At 38.3% G+C, this 13,530-nt stretch overlaps 1 protein-coding gene across 1 annotated transcript in view; it reads right to left on the bottom strand.

Annotated features, from left to right (window-relative positions):
* nlgn1 (neuroligin 1) overlaps window positions 1-13,530 on the bottom strand; it is a 529,881-nt gene that overhangs the window by 15,923 nt on the left and 500,428 nt on the right. Inside the window, exons 7-8 of the mRNA XM_034710260.1 lie at window positions 2,604-2,816; window positions 74-340 (exon numbers count right to left, since the gene is read on the bottom strand). Of these exons, the coding sequence (XP_034566151.1) occupies window positions 74-340; window positions 2,604-2,816 (480 nt within the window). The remainder of the gene's footprint in view (window positions 1-73; window positions 341-2,603; window positions 2,817-13,530) is intronic.

Below are 13,530 nucleotides of genomic sequence, written 5' to 3'. Positions count from 1 at the left end.
AGATGATGGGTTGAGATAAAACTCCAAGAAGAAACATTGTAAGAGATTATTATTAAGCAAAGTGAATAAATACCTTGCTCCATGAGTATCTGAGGGTCATCTGGTATAACATCTCCGTCAATAACAGGCCCAAAGGCGATGTGGTAGCGGGCTGGCTGGATGTCCTGATCAACTAGCTCCTTGTAATGTTTTCTCTGAAGGCACGCCACAAGCTCTACAGTGTCCTCTAGGTTACAACCAACCTTCCTGGCCAGCATTCGGGCGTACTTGGCTGGTTGAAAACTGACAGCCCAACTGGACAGAGCTGTACCACTCTGGGCGATCGCCCTCTGGAACAGGCCTGGACATCCAAACAACACAGGGGGCAAGGAGGAAAGAAAGAAACAAATCATGCCCTGAGAAGTCTTTCTAGCATCATACAGACAAACAAAGATATTTGATTCCATATAGATATATGAATACACATGCAGAAACTTGTTAGAAGAGGAAATAAGATGAGAAGCAAGCAGAAAATATTAAATACAGTGACATATAAGAGCTGAAGTCTCTTTCTCTAAAGGCACAGTGCCAGAAAGACTTGTCATACCTGAATATAATAACTAAAGATTACCAACCATACTAATCAACCTGTTTCTGAAATGTCAGCTTGTTTGAAAAGTAAGGCTGGGAGTATAGCACATTCTATTAACTCATCAAGCTTGCATTGACATATTCATTAGCATGCACTCTAACACTGCAGCATATTTATATTCACCTACACAGCTGCTCGTGGTTAGGCTCCAGTGACAGATGGAGCACTCCAAGGGCTTACTATTTATCTCTAGCCTAACTAGTTTTTGTTGTTGTTAAAATGGAAAATTTCCAAATATTGAAATGTAATTTTTGAGGAGAACAGATGGAATTAAAAAAACTTGTAGCCAGCCTTGCTCTCCCAACATGACATGATGTGTTTTAGCTTTTAGTTGATTGGATTGCAAACAAGCACAATTCAGAACAAGGTTACTGTCACATTTCTGTTTTGCAGTCATACTGAAACATAATATTTTTTTGGAAATCTACTGAGGAATGTTGAGGAATAGACTTTTATCATCCCTGTCCAGATATTTAAAAAAATAATCAGATGATGAAAAAGGCTGATAGGTAAAAAGACCAACTAGAGGTTTAAATGACAATTTCATATTCAGAATCAGTGTCATATATTTTTTAATAATGCTTTGTCTTGCTTCTCCTTTTACTTACTTCAATTATATGCTTAATGTTGTGAAAGAAAATGTTATATCATCACAACATATATGCAGTATGTCTGGCATTTCCTACCCCAGAACATTTTGAGCATCTTACTCTTAATTCCCTGCATCATTGTGGTGGAAATTGAATTATGAAAAAGGGAAAGACAAAAATATTGATATATTTCTATATTATTGATTATATTATAAAATTAAAATAACATAATATAATTAACTACAAGTGCATCCAAAGAACCCTTTTTATGTGAAGTTTAATAAAAAGGCATTCCAGGGCACATTTTCACAATATTTGCTTACCTAAAGTCATAGAGAGGGCAATTTTTTTTACATTGAATTCTCTGGAGGGGCATCCAAAGGGAACTTTTGTTCATTCAACCAAATGAAGAGATACCCTGAGGACACTTTTTAACAATTTATTCACTGTAAGGGCATCCGGAGGGTATTTTTCCACATTAAGTTCAATAGAAGTGCATCCAGAGGGCCCTTTTTTTACATTTCAAACATTGGAGGGGCATCCAGAGGGCACTTGTTCACATGTTTTCCACTATAAGGGCACCAGAGAAGGAAATTTGTTATGTTTTATTTATGACAGAGGTATCCAAGAGGGCACTTTAGCGATGTTTCTGATGGACATGAGGGCACCAGTATTGTCTAAAAATTGAGCCAGTAGCTGTAGGTCACTCAGTCAGTATTGGTCAATGTTCAGTAACTTGCAAGGTTTGTGGTTGGTTGCACTAACCAATAACTTTGAGGTCATAGTGTTTTTTTTTGTTTTTAAGATTACATTTTAGATCTTTTGACTTCATTATACTGTCTGAGACTGAGAGAGACAGGATGTTGGGAGAAAAGGAGGAGGTTGAAAGGGACTAAACACTGCGTAGAATCAAGCCTATGTGCGGCAGAGAGACTCTATACTTAGGGAGCTTGCTTTACACTGAGCCACAGGACCTCTAAAGAGTTTTTCTTTTTTTAGTTAATGAATATTGAGCACCTAGTTTGAAGAGTTAGGCAGCTGAAAATAGTCTCTAAACAAATGCTGACACTACAGCCCCCAGCTGTTTAAGGAGCTATACAAACTTTTAATATACATTCTCTAAATAAACAAATGGACCTCAGGCTTAGTGAAACGTACAAGGTAAGGTAGCCTTGGAATGACCCACGTTTGTATAAACTTAATGATTTTTGTTGGCTTTTTCATTCAATATGAATGAGATGGCAAGAAGCAGCATTCACATTATGTTTCATAGTTTTATGTAATGTGTTTTTGTTCTGTGTTTTGATCAGACAAAGAAAATAAGAGCAGGGATTGTTCTGGGTGTTCTTGGTGTTGGATTTTTCTTGGATATTTTTTGTTACCTTTGGTGGAGTTGCTCCAGCGGTTGCCCTCAGAGTAGTGAGACAGAGTGAGCAGGTTGACACAGGATGCCCCAGCTCCCGAGCCGAACACAGTGATACGTAACGGGTCGCCACCGAAGGCTGCAATGTTCTCACTGGTCCAACGCAGAGCCTGGATCAGGTCCAACAAACCATAGTTCCCTTTAGCTGCCTGGTCGCCTGTACTCAGGAACCCTGTAAGAGAAAACAAAGAGAACAGGATGCATAAGTACTTTACCTCTATTTACTCCTTTTTATCTTCCTAGAGAGAGAAAAAAAAATGTTTCATACAGAAAAATACGAGTTGTTGGAATTTAGCCGGAGCGGAAAATGAAGGGACACAGAGAGAGACAGGTGCTGGATAGGACATAGGTCAACCTAATTAGATAAGAGGCAATCATAGAGGGTAAGACTACAAGGACACATATGACAAACATTTATTTTGTCCTATGGAAAACAAAATCTAAATTCAAAAGTTTGTAGTTAATTATTCTTCTTAAATTGAATTGTAAAAATCCGCTTGGACAAAACTATTTTTAAACTTACTTTCATGAAAATAATCATGAATTTGCAATTGGACCACTAGAGCATTACTGCCTGTAGTTAACAAGGCATAATTCTTGGTTGTACAGAGAAAACCAACAAGCCTGGCTCTAATATCATGCTGCAATAAAACAAGAGTTGTTACCCTGTAGATCCGCACTAAATATAACAAGGGCAGACTCATTCTGGAGGGAGATGTGTCTGAATCTATGATCTAGCCCTAAATAAAACTACAGTAGGATAGTTATGAGAGAGGGTCATGTGTCATGAAAACACATCTTTGAACAAACAGATCTTTTTCAGAGTAGCAAGCAAATAAAAGATTTATTCTTGATTGTTGTTCTAAAGAAAATGAATAATCTAAGAAGAGCTTGCAACAAATCAAACCCAAACTAATCAGTATCATTATTTTTGGAACCATAAGAAGAAGAAAAGTAAGACCAATTCTGCAAAAGATGAGTTGTAATCTTGATTTCCTCAATCTGCATCAGACTATGACAGCCTTGGGGAAAATAAAGGTACATTTTTAATTATATTACAACTCCAACGCCTGAAGAATATATGGAACCAATTGCTACATGACAGCATGCATGTTGTCACCCTTCATGAACTGTCACAACTGTTTTTCAAATGTGGCCAAGATGAATACAAGTATTTCAGGTGTTTCGTAGTTTGTAACTTGTACTTGTTATAACGTTAATAAGTAAATGCTGAAATATGGACTTAGTGACACTGCTTAAATATAAAGGCATAAGAAGTCTCAATTTGAGCATCAGATGGGAAAAAATCTAATATATTGGAACCAAACTGTTGAGTTTAAAATGCTGTGCTGCTGTTGTAGAATTGTTTAAAATGAACAAGTTTGGTATTCATTTAGCTTTCTTCTATTAAACTCAATATAGATATATATTTTCTCAATATATCCTCAACTCTTCTGCTTGTGTTTATTTACCAAACCCAATGCTTTTTGGCAACACTGCTGTTTCCACATCTGAGCGATGACATCTGGAACATTATTTTTTCACAAGTACTGATGCCCAAACAACACGAATAAGCAAGAGAACATTGTAAAGTAATAAGTAATGACAATGTGAATATTCATCCGTGTTCGAAAGCCATGTTCTTCTATAAAGACATAGACATAGAAAGTAGTATATAAATAATTCTACACCAATCTCAACATCGCCTCCATCTACGTACTTCTGTTCTCCCTATTCAATTAAACCTCTCAGGTAGGCTACTCCTTGTCAGCTGCATTAATGTTCAAGTCCATACTCCTGAAGTACACCCACAGGAGAGCTATGGCCTTTCACAGCAATCTACTGTATGTCCGACAGCACTCCCCCATCCCCCTCTAGCAGTGCCACATCACCATTTCCATGTCCTTTTGATTTCCATACTAAAAGCTCCATTACCTGCCGCAGGTGTCCAGGGATTCCCCTACACCCATCAACCCCACTCATGAACCTTCCCCCTCTCTCTCACACCCACTTTGATGCTCCCATATTTCCTTCCCTGTCCTCTTTTACATTCTTCTTCTCACTATTGTACCCTCGTGCGACTAAATGGAGTGCTCATTACACAGTGTCAGTCAACACTACAGTCCATTTCCACTGGGACGCATTTCGGGCGGGAGACATGTGTAGTCAGGCCTCTGAGGAGGTGTGTGTGTTCCTGTAATAGGCCACAGTCATGAATTATATCACCACTGCTCTGTGAATTAACTGCACATTTTAGTCTATATCTGTATGCTGAAAGTCAGTATATTATTACTGGAATCCCTCGTAATGAGCAAGTAAAGGTTAACGCCTTGAGAGGCAGATTAAGTGTATTTGGACAGCACTTCTTCTATCACAAACAACAACAGAGTTATGTAATCATCCCCAACCTCCTGTTCTGTTTGTGGTTCTACAACAAAAAAATAACTAACAAACAAGGAACATTGTTCTACGTAGCACTTATTTTTTTCACTGTGTAGCCACTGTCACTGCAATTCAACTTTTTCTATAAACACTCCAGATCTAAAGGACTACACTGAGAAATTTGGCTTTGCAGCTTCTGAGAATTTTTTTGTGAATTACATTTTGCATAAGAGTGTGAAGAATAGTTGACCATGACATAACAGTAACCAAAACTGAAACAAAGACCAAACACATTTACTGAAGTTTGCTAAAATGAGTGGGACTGTATTGTTAGCTACAATGCAGCCCAGAGTCCTTGACGAAGCAGACAGATAAACATGTTCAGCCTGTAGTACTGATATATAATACTGAAGCCTGTCACATTATCTCTATTAGAAGGGCTAACATGCACTGGTGGTACTAGGTGGTAGCTTGGAGCAACATAAAGGCTGCTTTTGAAACTGCCTGCTACATACTACCTATGCAGTATGCAGTATACAGCGTTTGAAGGTAGTATGTAGAATGACTCTTCTGTTAGATCTGTTATGCAGAACGCTGGGCCAGGCAACGCTGGTTTATCGGTTTTGGAAAGTGGAAGTAAACAATGGCCAAGCTGATAACTGCTTCTATAGTATCCACTTATTATGATTTCAAAAGTTAAGAAGTGGTTTATATGGAATTCAGTAATTTCACAGACAGTGAACAGTTATGTACATGTGTACATCTGTAATTACTGGAAGTTACAAGATTCACTGACTTTTCTTACGCATTACATCACGGTTAATGTAACAGACCCTTACCCGTCTGATACACACTAAAACACAGTAGGTGGTAGTAGCCTAAAAACTGAGTGCCACCCGTCAAGTACGGAACACAAGAAGAAGCCCAATGTAAGCGCTATGCATTGTGGGAAACAGACATTTTCCACGATCCTATCCTTTAAATAAAGGCATTAAAGGCTCCAATATAAATACATTTTTAGATACTTTCAATATATAATTCATAATAGTGCTTATATAAACTACATTTAGAGATAATTTGTAAGTAGCAGGAAGTAGCAAAAAAAAGAAAGAGCTAGTAAAGGGTCAGGAAAATTGCTCACAGAGAGCTACACAGAAGAAAAAAATCCAATGCAATCCTGCTTTAAGGACCAGTTGTAGCCAACACTGAGGAGCAGAGCTCAAGCGGGAGTGATGAGTAAGTTCCCTTCAGTGATGACTTGGAGGAAGAGGATGATCAAGAGCTTGTCAGAGTCATTCTTCCTCTCTTTTTGTCAAAACTAAAACTCAACAAGTAAAAATGACCTGCACCGTTCATGTATTTATGATAGTGATGCTCATGAGTCATGCACTTGATATCCCACTACTGTTGACTGCATGCAGTTTGACTGCTACAATTCAGGATGCAAAATACCAAATAGGGGATGCACTGCATACTTGTGCACCCTTGTAGAGTAATGCCAGATGGTGAGGGTGGTGATGAATTAAGTGTCGTGCTGATGAAATCACAAACAAGGAAGTGACGGTATGCTGAATGGATCAAGACAAAAGGGAAACATCATTCCAGCAGCATCCTGCTGTACACAGGAAACATCTCTCTCTGACACACATGTGCCTCTCACATATAAGTACAAGAGTCTGCGAACACTTCCTCACACAGTTCATGTGGACTCCCTCTTGTCAAACAAATACAGTGCATTTGCAATCTGCACTCTCTCGCTCACACCCACAGACCTGCTTGTCCCTCGGCTGACTGTTTAATTGAGTTCATTCCTCTTCTATTTGCCTTCCGCTGGCTTATTTATTTATTTGTGTGTTTCTTGATCAAAGCCTAATCTTGTGGAAGCAACAGAAGCCATCTACAAGAAAGATTTTAATTGATTCAATTTAGCTGCAGTGCAGGGATGGGCTGGCAATCACAAAGAGCGAGGCAGGAAGAATGATTAGTACAACAACAGTGGTGGGGCAGCAGGGCAGGGCGCTCTCTTACTTTCTCTCTAACTCTCTCTCTCACAAGAACACAGACACCCCCCCCACACACACACATAGAGGTACCCCAATACAGATATGTTAATATCAACGAATCCGCATATGCTAATGCAAATAAAGCCCTAATATGTTTAATTTTAATATTTGAAGACTTAACACCATTGTTTTCTTCCTCATTCTATAATTATTTACCAAACAAAATCCAATCCTAATTCCTAATCAACACAGAGACACTTAAATCCAAATCAAACCAACAAAATGTCTAAATGTCATCACCCCAGAATATTCACAGTCTATATCGATGCAGGGACAATAATCCTTACAGTGCAGACATTGGACAAACAACATACAAATATAATAACAGATAAAAAAAAGATGCATTTTGAAGTAATTTTTAAAGCTTACACTTCAAGTCTACTTCTCTCTTGGCCTAAGCATCAGTATTAACAATAGATCTACCGACATTGAGGTCATCACAAAGAGTGGGTGTGGCAGTGAACCTGCTCTGGTTGTAAAGTCTAAGCAGTCATCCATACGCTGCTAACAGTCAGACTAACATCAAATTCAAGAGAAGAGGTTAACCTAAACTTACACCAAATTGTCTGTTATTTATTTCAAACTTGAATATGTGGTTATTTTTGTTAAAACAAAAATAATGGCCACCCTGAGTCCCTACATTTGAGTCATTGTATGATTTCTACAAATCAGACTTCAGTTGTGCATGCAACAATCTCTTTTCATGTTCATGCCTTCATCCAGTCACTCAGCCCACAAACTTAGCATACCTACCGGAGGAACATCAGAAGTCCATGTGTTATTGGTAGGACATTTTTAATCATCTTGTAGTACTTGCATTATTTGTTTTTCAAATTGCCAACATGTTATCCTTCTCTGAAAGAGTTGTTGTTTTTACTCCCGTCAGCTTGTTGCGGATTTGGTTCTTCTGTTTATGTGATAGTGGATTGCATCTAGCCACCGTCTGTGTTGGAATGTGAGGGCTTTTCAGTAAGGAAATGGAAGCATTTTTTATTGGTTGTTTATATAATTATATGAGCTGAATTATAAATAATAATAAAAAATTATCTTTTTGGGCTGAGGCCATATTGAGCATCCGTACTGCTCAGTAGGATACTCTTATGCCACTATAAAAACAGTAAAGCCCAACTATCTGTAAGGTTGAAGTCATTTCAAACTGGAACTGCCAAAACATGGCAAAAAAATGAAATATAAAAAGTTAGAGAGGAGAAAAGCAAATGATCTTTGGTTATAAAATAAAATGAAAGGAAAAGGAAATGCCATTTCATCTTGTTTACACAGGGATGCAGCCAGAGAGCTTGCAAAGTAGTGTTTGTAAATTTATGGATGTTTGAAGGAAAGTATATTACAAATGCAAACAGACACAGCTAGAAGTTTACTGCTGGTTTGCATCATCATGCTGTGTAAGTTGGGATATGCAACTTTGAATACAAATCTCAAAATCCATTGGCTGTTGTGTGATGACAGTTTGGCCTTTACATTACGTTGAGCATCTGCATGTTCATGAGGTTACTGATGAAGGGACTAATCTAGGTCCTCAAAGGTCATGTGAAGGTCATAGGTCCTTAGGTTATTGTGAACAGTTGGACAGGCACCCGTAACCAGAATTCTTCACACCTAAAAATCATGTTTTTATTCTCCCTGCTTCTTCATATGTCGTATCTGAAATGTCCCACTGTGTTCACTTATGTATATGCAAAACTGCTGATATGGATACTGAATGTTGTGATGAAGAGGACATAAAAGGCCAGCTAGAGCCATAAATTGTCTTTCTGATGACCTACTCTTTTCTAATGAATGTTTTTCATATTTTGACTCTTTAAACAGAGTCCTGCACAGCCTGCAGTGTCTGAGGCTGTTCCTCCTGATGATACAGTCTTTGGTGATCTTGAATGTAGACCCATTGTCTGCCCTTCAGCTGAGCACCAACACACTCCATTGTCCTCCCATGTGTAAGGTGGACCATATGTGTCTGTGTGTAAGGTGGGGCTAAAAGCCAGCGTCCGTGATCACTGAGACTGTGATACCGCCGCTCGGCCTCTAAGCTCCCCAGGATGACAATATTAAGGTGAACCCTGATCCAGGAATCCAGCTTTTATCCCCACTATCTCTGTTCAACCAGAGAGGGAACGCTAGACGAGGAGAAAGATGGGATTTTTTTAATACTTCTCTCTCGGCGCACATCTATTTTTCACAGTCATGGTCTGTATACCATAATCCTCTCTCTGTTCTCTCGCTGCCACTATCTGTCCTTTTGACTCTCCAAGTCATGAAAGGCAGAATAAGAGCCAACAGCAGAGGAAAAACAGCATCAGTGAAGCAGGTAAACTGTAGCAGCAGATGTGGCCTATTACATACAGTGAGTGAAATCTAAAGAAGGAGTAGAATTCACTGCGCAGAATGTAGGGGCTGTTACAGTGCAGGATGAAGGAGAATAGTTTGAAACAGAAAAATAAATGAGCACACAGACAAAAAGAGAATTTAGTTGGAGCTGACAAGCCCATGGAGGAGAAAAGAAAATAAGATAAGAAGACAGAAAGAGTTCAGTCAAGCCGCTTTACGCCAAAACAAAGTCTGAACTGCTTACTGTGTCTACCTTAGGAGATTTATAGTATATTTTACTTTTAAGTCCCTGCACACACTGCCTTTAGATTTTAATTCGAGTATGGTATGGATTACTGTCAATATTCTGATTATATAATGCTTTTATATTCCACAAAACTACACTGGGAGTTTGTAAGATGTAATCCTTTAAGGTATCCACTGCTTTATAACTTTTCTTGAAGTGAAAAATCTGATGAAACAGCAGAAACAATGGGAGGGAAGTTTTAAATTGTTTAAATGTAGGGATTCAATGAGGCAGAAAGAAAACACTGAAGTCCCTGACTGCGTTTTGGAATTGGAAGCTGCCTGCTTTGAGGACTAAGGCCTTTGTACATGGGATCACAGTGTTCACACAGTCTGCAATGTTATTGGTTAGCTTAGTGTGGTTAAAATTAGCAGAGCTTGCACCACCAGCCTTCGGTCTTCCTTGCAGGATAACGTCCACATGCCTGTACTGGTTACCCATTGCACCATTCGAGAGGTTATAAAACACAGCCCAAGTACAACTCTGTCTGCCAAACTGCACCACACTACAAGATGCCGTCTGTAATCTGTGCCTGTTTGCATCCAGGTAGTAGAGCCGTGCCTGGTGGCTGTGCTACAGCTTAGGAACAATATATGACCAGCACTTCAAGCCTACAATTATAAAAAATACTAAAAAGTAGTCTAGCTGATGAGTAGTTCTGATGTCGACTTGGGAGGGATACAGCGTTTAATCATCTCGTCAACTAAATGTGCACATCTTTTCTTAAAAACTCAGCTGCAGGGTGGATTTTATACAGAGTGATAAACAATATGCTACTAAAACAGCCTTTTTTTCACATTTCCAATGCAGTGTTTCTCAATAAGTAGTTTATTTGACAGTTAGAGAGAAAGCAGGATGAGCTTATATAAAAATTACACAACTCATACATTAACATAACAAAATCAGCAGAGACAAAACGCACTGCTTTGTCCTCAGGGGTCGCCAAAGTCAAGTTGCTGAGCCATGAAAACATAAAACCTAATACACATTATGAAAGTATTGATCATCCATAGTGGTTCAGTGTGTATGAGATGTATATGCTCACACAATAACCTCACTTTATACAGTACACTCCTCACACTCCGCCTGCCCTACAGTGTGAGGTTGTCTGCCTTAAAACAAATGGAGCAACAGCGGCACCAAATATTTACAGAGCCTCAGCAGTGCTTCATCTATATCTGCTCCCCCCACGCAACAACCCTGAAGACAACAGCACGCCCAGGGCAACCAGCTGGGGAATATGCTGATGAGGCACAAAGCATCTCTCACTGGAAATAATGAATACAGAGCTACAGGATATTCACTCATTCAACCTTTATTTAGACAGCACAGGGGACAAACACAGAGCGAGCTCTATTTTACAGGTGTGCCCTGTTTGTATGGTGAGACTTAGAAAGTACGGTGTATTATTATGAGAGTGGATGATATATTTGGCTAAAAAAGAGACAAAAATATGACATAAATAGCAATCAAATGTAACTTTTCAAGAGGCAGGAAGGACATATTGTAAGCTATAGAAAAACTATATTTATCAAGTGAGAAATTGCTATTTATATATTATATATATTTAAAAATATAAACCGAGAGTTATTTTTTTAAACCCTTTTTACTACATCACTATTTCAGTTGTTGCAATAAATAAACAAATAAATTAATAGATGGATAAATCAATAAATATACAAAAATATTTTCTTAAATGCCATTAAAAGGACAGCAGTTTTTGCTACATATTTTTTAAAGCACAGGTAAAAAACAATAATAGATAAATATTAGGAACTTGGCAAAGCTTTTTCAACGATGCTTCACACACCAAGATTGCATCATTTCAAATATATGTTATCATCTAGTATGAGTTGGGTGGAGGAGGGTTTATGACACCTGAAATAAGAACTGCAATATGATAATTTGTACTAACATACAGAATGTTTGGATTGTTTTCAGACCAGGTATCTAATGTGATTAAAAATCATTAACCACTAACTCTTTGTATGAGCCAACTGGCACATAAGAAAAACCTGGATGTCCTTGTGGTTGTTGGTGGTTTGAATTGAAGTCAAGCAGATGTTGTAAAATATTGCAAGTGTGCAAAGAGCATAATGTGCTGCATGGCCCCAAATTGCATTAATTAGAGCTTCGTTGCTCATTTTGGTTTCCACTTCTTTTGCATTTTGCTCTTTCTTATTTTTTCTGTTTTTGCAAGTATTGTTTTCATTCCCCTGCACTGTGCATGCCGCTACACATTTGTATTTTCACTGAAAATAGTTTCACTTGGGCTGCATCTTCAATGTCTGCCTCACTTTTCCACCGAGACAACTTGCCCATCCTTGAAGTGAGGGCTAAGTGAGAAACCTCTTACTGCTTACTGGTTAGCAAAATAGCTGCCTATTCACACTTCCAGCAGACACAGAAAAAGGTGCAAGTATTTGGCTTTCTGTTTCTGGCACATTGGCAAAATACGACTCGAATATCAATTTCCTTTTTGGTTCTGCTGTGCTCTTTACCATCTCCCTAACATTATGGCACTGCAGCTGCTAAATGATACACTGTCATAACAAGCTAGTTACTAACGTTGTCTGTTAGCTGTTTGGTGCTGGGCCAGAAGCATACAGTGGGATGATAAGAGCTTCTTTTTCTTTTCCCTTGTAGGACCAATCCCTGCTTCTCTGGGAAGTGAGGCCGATAAGTGTGGAACCAAAACAATATAGTAAAAGATGCTAAAATACTCCACAGACCTGAGATAACCACATAGGTGGGTGTTATTCTAGGGCGTTCTCTTTCACAGAATGCATTCTCAACCAATTGCTGTCAAACAATATCTAGTTATACAGCTTACAGAGCTAGAAAGAGGAGATCAAAGTACAGACAGAGGAAGGAAGGTGATTACCAAACACTGAGTATTTGTCATTATTACCTGGCTTTCCTACTAATCATCCAGCTGTGCCAGATATTTGACTCTGATTGGTCAAAATCCTGTAATAACAGTTATTAATTCATTCTGAATGACAGGCGATAGATAACCAGATCACACACTAATCAAATCAATCTGCTGGAACGAGTCCAGCACATTTTTATATAGTTTATGATTTCCGTCTTTCTGTTAACAATGTGGACATTTTTTTTTTTATCAATAGCCTCATAGAGGATGATATGGAGGAAAATTACTCCCAAAAATTTCAATTCATGGCTAATGGCTGAGCATTAAACAGCAGAAAAAAAGATGACAAGAGGAAAAATCCATTGCAGAAATTAGCGAGGGATGTACTAACACACAAGGAGCTGAGTTAAAGAGACATCGAGCAAATCAAAGACAACAGACATGAAGCAACCACGAGTTGCAACATGGTACGTGCTTTGGTTTTGTTACAGGACTGGTTGTGTAAGAATCAAATGCCAACAGAAAAGTTACAGCAAAGGGGATGTTCTACATATGCTACTGTTATTTTCTTCACAATATTTTGCACTCACTCACTTTACATTATCCCCTATCTATTGTTGTTGAAATGTGAACATGTTGACGAGAAAGTATCAAGGAAAATTGTGACGTGCTGGATTTTTTGCTGTCAAAGCGTGGTGAAAAAATTATGGGGGAGGATTAGGTCCACTGGAAAAATAATTAAGATGCAATATATTTTATTTTTATTCTGAGATTAAAAACAGGCTTCTGAGAAAAAAGTCAGAATTCTGACTTTAATCTCGGGATTTAAAAAAAACAATATTGCACCTTAATTTTTCTTCTAGTTGCCCCTATCCTCCTCCATGAAAAATAAGTAAAAACAAAATGAAATAAAACAACTATGTCAGTTATAATTCCC

This window comes from Notolabrus celidotus, chromosome 2 (assembly GCF_009762535.1).
Source record: "Notolabrus celidotus isolate fNotCel1 chromosome 2, fNotCel1.pri, whole genome shotgun sequence".
Taxonomy (NCBI): domain Eukaryota; kingdom Metazoa; phylum Chordata; class Actinopteri; order Labriformes; family Labridae; genus Notolabrus; species Notolabrus celidotus.
This window is presented reverse-complemented; position numbering and strand designations above follow the sequence as displayed.